At 34.3% G+C, this 7,726-nt stretch overlaps 1 protein-coding gene across 1 annotated transcript; it reads left to right on the top strand.

Annotated features, from left to right (window-relative positions):
* Positions 1-4,778: 4,778 nt before the first annotated feature.
* Positions 4,779-6,861, top strand: LOC110790566 (uncharacterized). Its single transcript, XM_021995345.2, has 5 exons — positions 4,779-5,145; positions 5,218-5,358; positions 5,441-5,560; positions 6,269-6,364; positions 6,452-6,861. The coding sequence occupies exons 1-5, from the start codon at positions 4,927-4,929 to the stop codon at positions 6,557-6,559; spliced, it is 684 nt and encodes a 227-aa protein (XP_021851037.1). The 5' UTR covers positions 4,779-4,926; the 3' UTR covers positions 6,560-6,861.
* The last annotated feature ends 865 nt before the right edge of the window (positions 6,862-7,726 follow it).

Here is a 7,726-nt window from a genome sequence, read left to right on the forward strand (position 1 = left end):
CTTCTCGAAGCAGTACCACTCGCTCTACGTTAGCTGCAATATCAACCATATCCTGGTATGAAGTAAACCTCTGAGTGGACAACCTATCCTGGTACTTAAGGTGCAGACCTTGCTCGAAACGATTCATCTTGGACTGCTCTGTCGACACCAAGTCTGGTGCAAACCTTGACAACTCCATAAACTTATTTGCGTATTCCAACACGCTCATTGTTCCTTGTTGCAAGTGTAGAAATTAATCTTCTTTTTGTTTCCTCAAGGATGGTGGATAAAACTTGTCTCTCATTAACTTCTGTAGTTCGTTCCAACCAAATCCAGGCCCATTCTTTCGTTCCTTGTTAACTTTCCACCATAATCCTGCTTGACCCGTCAAGTAAAACACTGCGAAATCAACTCTCCATTTCTCAGGGCACTGCAGGGTTTCAAACAACTGATTAATGCTCAAACTCAACTGGATCGGGCTTGCCATCATAGGATGGTGGGTTGAGTGACGAAAAGTTCTTGAACATCGTTGCGCTCTCGTTCCCACTAACATCTTTCTTTTTCCGAGAATCATGGACTAATTTGGCCAACATTGCACTCACATTTTCCAATCGTTCCATCCTTTCCTCATGGCCATTAACATGGACATACTCCTCGTGAGTAATGTCGTTATCATTGTGAACATGATGCTCGTTGCGAGCTCCGTTGGTAACATCGTTGATAGCATCAATGGTCGACATTCTGCATAACATATCCTATCAGATTGAAGCGAAATAATAATATAAAATAAACCCTTTGATCCCGTTCCTACACTCACACTCATATTCATTTTAACTTAGCAGGATTTTAGAAAATTCTTTTTAACTCATTCCTTAAAATTCTTTACTTAAAGCCTAATGAATTCTATTCGTGCGAAAACCCGTAAGGTTTAGCACTTATGGCCCAGAACCTTTGCTCTTGATACCAAACTGTAACGCCCCGACCTCTAATTCAATAATTAAAGCATAATTAGCAGCGGAATTAACCTAATTGGTCGGGACATTACCAGCCGTAACTTCCTTTTCGGAAATTACAAGGAAAACATCAATCATAAGCCTTTAAATACTCCAAAATATATATAATAATCCTTTATATTACCAAAATGAAAGTACATATCTTACTAAAAAGTCTTTAATTAAAATTTTTAAACTATTAGAACCGTAAACATAAACTAGGTGGATAATATTAAAGTGAAACTCCTCGCCACTACTCGTGTCCATCATCCCCCGCAGTACCTAAAACGGAAAACAAAACGGTGAGCCGAAGACTCAGTAACGAACTATTCTAGCAGCGTAAATTCATTTCAATTCATTTTATTTAATAACACAGGGAGAATAGAATAAGTAAAACATTTAATAAAACATCATAATCAATTCATTCATAAACTTTGCAATTTAACATGCTAGTTGTCGGCAAGTACGAACCGTGAAGGAATTTTCCACTGGGCCTGGGCCCATAAGAGTCTGGGCTCATCATCGTAACATGGGCCTGGGCCCCGAGCCTGGGCTCATAAACCATGGGAGCCTGGGCTCGTAATCCATGGGCGGACAGGTGTCCGTGGTGCATGCATGACCGATAGATAGGAAGATGGTAGTTTATATACCGCCAGACAAACTATGTCTTTCACTTTCATTTATCATGTTGTATGTAATTTTTACCAAGCCTTGGCTTGTATTTCAGTTGAAATAACATAACTCATTTTATATCATAAAACATCATTTAGATCCTGGGATCCATAAAACATCATTTTATTCAACGCATCATATAAACACCATTTTATGAGAAAACTCAATCAAATCATATTATAAAGAATAATTCAAACATATCATAATTCATTCCCACAATCCATAAAACATGTCAAAACATTTAATTCATAAATCCAATCATAACGTCATAATTTCATAATACATTTATAAGGGGATTGCGGGTACTAGCAATAGCCGTTACCTCACTTCCACGACTTTGCTAAGGGTTTTTCTTTCTTTGGTTGGTTCGTCCCGAGCTCCGAGTCCAATTCTTTCAAAATATTAAATCATTGAATTAGTACTAAATCGATAAATAATTTAAAATCAATATTTTATAAATCATAAATTTTATAAGTAATGAATTTTATAAATAACGAGTTTTAATATAAATATAATTTCTTAATTTAATGAAAATATTATTAATCGAAATTTTAATCGAAATATATATTTATTTCATAAACCGGTTTTCATGAAAATCTTATTTAAATTTCTTTTTTGTTAATCCAAGATAATTTATTTTAATAAAATCGATATTTGATAATTAAACCTGAAAAATAATAACAATTTATTAGTAAATAATTATATCATAAAAATTATTAAAACATAAATATTGCTAAATTTAAAATCTGAAAATTCAGATTGGTCTTACCAAAGGCCCAAATGGTTAGTTGGCCCAATTTAATATGGGTTGGAGGAAAATAAAATTAAAGCTTTAAAAATCTAATTTTGGTTATTTTGGGTTTCTGGGAAAGGGAACGCAAGAAACAGGGGAGGGGGCACGAAGAGAGGAGAGGGGAAGGAAGAAGGTGGCGGTTGGCTCGGGTTGCTCGGGTGGTCGGGCTTGGTGGGGCGGTGCGAGCAGGCGGAGCGCAGTGGTGTTTAATGGTGGCTGAGGGCGGGGGAGTTGCGAAAAGGGGAAGGGGTGGTGGTGCAAAACAGGGGAAGCAGGGGAAGGGGAAGGTGCGAGGGAGAGGGAGGACGACGGGGTGGTTCTGGGCGGTGGTTTGGTGGACGTGGTTGTTGATGGTGGTCGGAGGAGTAGAGTGGTGCTGGTGGTGTGGTGGTTGTGGTGGTGGCGTGGGGCCGGTGGTGCCGCGAAGGAAAGGAGGGGAAGAAAGGCAGGGGAGGGCAGGGGGTTCGTGCGGGTGTGTGTGTGGTGGTGGATGGTGGTCTGGGTGGTTGGGGGCGTTTGCGACTGATAGGTGGTGAAGGTGGGTGACGGTGGACGGTGGTGGTGGTGGCTGCCGGAGGTGGTGGTGGTTCGATTTTAGGAAGAACAAGGAAGAATTGTTTTCAGTTTTGTGGATTGATTTTGGGTATTGAAATTTATCAGAAATTGAAGGGATTTTGTAATTTTTGAAAGGATTCTAGAAGGGGGAAGGCCTTGGGGCTCAAGCAATTGAACATGGAATGATTTGAGGGAAGGAGAGGAAGTCAAAACTTCCTGGTTCATGCGTGGAGAGCAAGGGGAATAAAGCAGAAATTTTTCCCCCTTTTTTTTATTTATTTTATTTAATAAATTCACAATTTTGGCAAAATTCAGAAATTGTTTGTAATTTTCAGAAATTGCTAAAAATAGAAATGTTTATTTAAAATAATTTCTTAAAAATGATCGTTAACGAAAAATAAATATTTTCAGTTTATAAATTTATCGTTGAAAATAAATCGTAAAAACGATTAAAATAACGAAATTCGATTATTCGTAATTTAATTAAAACGAAATCAAGTTAATAAATATATTTAATTTTAATAAATCGAATTTAAAATTTCGGGGTATTACATTTCAAGTCAGAACTATTATGTCCATATCAAAACCGGTATGTCCATATCATGTCCAAATTAGAACAGATCTATCTAGACTAGGGATGAAAATATCTCATGGATGAACCACTAACCCGGTCACCCGCTATAATTAAACGGATGAAAACCTGAATTATATGGATGAAAAGCGGGTGATGAATGCGGGTCGGATCTGGGTGATGTTTTTTTATATATCCATCACCCGTTATTACTCGGCCCGTCACCCATTTATTTTGTATATTTATATTCTAAACATAAAAGGTGTTGCTATATTTATACTTATATTTATTAAAGTTATTGTTTGTTAAAAAAAAATTGGTATAAATTATGCGTGATGATAAGTAACTATATGTTTCGGAAGTAAATGTAGGCATGTAAGCTTCTTTTTTTTTTATTAATTATTATACGTATTATTAGGTGGTGATTTTTTTAGTGGTTAATAGTTTTCACCCGAATATCACACGATCCACCCGGTTCACCCGCTGATGATGGATGGACGGAATACGGGTGATGAATAAATCGGGTGACAGATGGAGCGGATGGAGTGGATGAATGTGGGTGATGCTCCACTCAATTCAAATCCCACCCATCTCCATGCATCTAGACCATGCCCAAGTCTATCTAATATATGGAATAGTTAAATAATGACTAAAGTCAAATAAATATTTGTAACTATAAAAATATTATAGATTTGAATAAAATTTATTTTACATGTAAATCATTTAATATTAATAGTTGTAGTTTTTGTTATTTAAGTCTTAATTATGAAAAATCAATTTAGATCAGATCGGAAAAAATAAGTTTAGATCAGATCAGATCAGATCAGAATAAAATAAGTTCAGATCAGATCAATTCAAATCAGATTAGATCAGAACAAAATTAGTTAAGATCAGATCAATTCAAATCATATCAGATCAGATTAGATAAGGAGAAATAAAGTGAACTAAACGTGGCGTAAGTGTATTGAACACAAATTTCTACATTTACATAAGCTAGTGAACAAACCGCACCCATAAATTAAGCCATGAAATGCAACATGAGATGCATGCGTACAAACTTGTACAAACACCATTTTAATTGCTAGCCATCTATCCAACCAACCAACCAACCAACCAACCAATCCCCCACATTAAACCTAATTAATTAATCAATCAAATATAGACCCTAATTAATTTCTTGTTATAAATGTTCAACTATATAATTTGACCTCATTTGTCAACCCCTTTGTTTAACTTTTTAGGAGTGTCATCAAAATTTTGCCTTTTTTCTCTCCTCCACATAAACTATTCCATTCATTGGCCTTTTCTATCTCTTCTTTCTCTATCCAAAATTCAGAAAACTAAGAAAAATAAATAAAAAAAGAATGGAAGAATATGTGATTAACTTAATAATGGTGGGAGTAATTTCATGGACTACCCTTTTCTTGTTGACAAGAAAATTGTTTGCAAATTACTCGTTTGAGTTTTGCAACAGAATAGTGTCAACAACTCATGCTACTTTAGCTGTGATATTAGCTTCTCAAACTGTTGAAGATTGGAGTTGCCCAGTTTGTCCATTAAACTCAAGTTCTTCTCCTAAACAGGTACGACAATTTTGATTATACAGCCGGTTGTAACTTGTAATATTAATTTGTTTAATTTTTGTTGTAATGTAGATGCAAACATTAGCAGTAACAGTGGGATATTTGATATATGATCTGATATGTTCTCAATTTGACAAAAAATCCAATCTTGATAACACAATTCATCATTTGGTCAGCATTATTGGAATTGCAGCTGGTCTCTCATACCAAAAGGTAATTCTTAAAGCTATGTTCAATATAATTACAACTGAAAATGCGTGATTTTGTTTTGACGGGTTAAGTTTGGAAATTGCAGTGTGGATCAGAGATGGTAGCAGCATTGTTCATAACAGAGATATCAAGTCCATTTCTACACCTAAGGGAGTTTCTCAAAGAAATTGGCTACAAGGACACTGATCTTAATTTGGCTGCTGATGTGAGTTTTTTCCCCAAAATTTCAAGAATTTGTCAGTTTATAATTACAATTTGATCAGTCGTAAGCCACTCGTGACCAAGGAAAAATCAATGTAGTAATAGATTTAATAACTTTATGCTATTTGAAGACACACAAATCATGTGATTTAATTTGAAATTTCATGTTAGTGGTACGTGTTAATTACGGAGTACTGATAGTGTACCCATTATAGACTACGTCCGTTACTGAAAGTTCTTTACAACTTGGAATATGTGCCCAAAGTATGAAAACTTTGACCTTAAATTCTCACTATTATGTACATCAAAATATTAGAATGTAAGATCTTGTTAGATTAATCTCGTTATGTATTTTCAGAATATCAAAATTTATTATTTTTTACATACAAAATTAAATATATTAGTGATTAAATATTGCATTGAAAATCGTGCAAATAGTAAGCGTAACGAACTTAGAACGGAGGTAGGATATAATAGGGTTGATGGTTACATTTTACAGATGGGCTCATGTAGCCAAAATTGATATTTGGACAAATTCCCATATTTTGGCCAAAAAAAAAAAAGGAAATCAGGAATTGATGAATACATACATACAACTATACAAATATGTCTTTGTTAGTGGAGATACTATCTAATTAAGGAGTACCACTTTAAATGAATGTTGCATGGCCAATTAATAATAATAGTGATGTTTGTTTGTTTTATGTGGCAGATATTGTTTGCATTAACATTTTCAGTTGCAAGAATGGTAGGAGGTCCGTATCTATTTTTTGTTACTCTATCTGCCAACAACCCACTCCTAATCAAGGTATGTATTTGAGTGTATAATATTAATGACATTGCATATATGTTGATATTTATACATTTAACGTCCTTAATTTTCTTTGTTATCCAGGCAATGGCAACAGGATTACAGCTAGTGAGTGCATTTTGGTTCTACAAAATCTTAAAAATGGTCCAGTATAAACTCACTAAACGAACCAGAGTCAAGAAGTTGGCTTGATTTTTCTTTTTAAAGTCGATCGAATTCAGAACTTGAAATATAATTTGGTAACTAATGACCCAAATTCGTCTCATATATATATATATCGGTTGCAATTTCAAGCATAAATCTAAAGTTCCAATTCGTATATTTTTAACATGATTAACAAATTGAATAGTCAAAGTACCTATTTTTTAGAAGATGATTCGTCCTCTATTCCTAAAACTTGCTATCTAAGTTAATGTGTATAATGATTATTATTTTACTAGATTTGTATTTGATATAAATTAATGAGTATGTTATATTGTTGTACCGATTACTAATTACGGAGTACTGTCGTATGTTCTCTCATTTTTTTTGCAAATTAGGCCGGTCTTACACGAGAAATCAAACGTACATGATTTGTGTCAAAAAGTTGAAACATACTCCCTCCGTCCCTTAATACTCGCACCGATTTGATCGATGCGGAATTTAAGACATTTAAATTGACTTATTAATTTAATGGGTGATAGTTGATAGTTGGTTATTTTTTAATATGGTTAGTGGGAAATGTATAAGAGGTAGTCTACATCGCTGGTGGACAGCGATAAACTGACCCATATCCACCCTTTAAAAAAAAAAATAAATTGGAAAGATGGCCCACCCTTAAATAAATAAATATGTACAAGTGTTGCTAACTTGTTATATACTGTCAACGGTAATATAAGTATTGTCATTGTTGTATATATACTGTAATTGTTGTATTAAAATACTGTCACAATCACCCAAAAAAAAAGAAAATTATGTATACAAGTGTAATGAAATAAAAAAAGTAAAGGGACCACTTAAATGAATGGATAAAAGTGTTGCATTTTAAATGAATGGGTAAAAATATGTATACAAGTATTTTATAAGTATTATCATCGTTTGCATAAATACTGTCATTTTTGTATTAAACTATTGTCATTGTTGTATCAACTACTGTCATATTGCCGATACTTACTAATTTGTTTGACTTTTCAACTCATGAAGCGAAAATACAATTTTACCCTGGGTATGGGTCAGTTTATCGTTGTCCACTAGCTATGTAGCCTGCCTCAAATGTGTAAGGGGTAGTGGGGGTGTGAATTTTTAAATGATTTTTTTTGGGGAGTGGGTTAGTAGGTGGCGTGAGAAATAATATAATATTAGTAAAAAAAAAAAAAAAAT

The sequence above is a fragment of the Spinacia oleracea genome, chromosome 2, assembly GCF_020520425.1.
Source record: "Spinacia oleracea cultivar Varoflay chromosome 2, BTI_SOV_V1, whole genome shotgun sequence".
NCBI lineage: Eukaryota > Viridiplantae > Streptophyta > Magnoliopsida > Caryophyllales > Amaranthaceae > Spinacia > Spinacia oleracea.

Coding starts and splice junctions, on each gene's coding strand:
- LOC110790566 (XM_021995345.2), top strand. CDS start 4,927: ATGGAAGAATATGTGATTAACTTAATAATGGTGGGAGTAATTTCATGG. Junction 5,146..5,217: donor CAAGTTCTTCTCCTAAACAG/GTACGACAATTT, acceptor GTTGTAATGTAG/ATGCAAACATTAGCAGTAAC. Junction 6,365..6,451: donor ACAACCCACTCCTAATCAAG/GTATGTATTTGA, acceptor TTTGTTATCCAG/GCAATGGCAACAGGATTACA.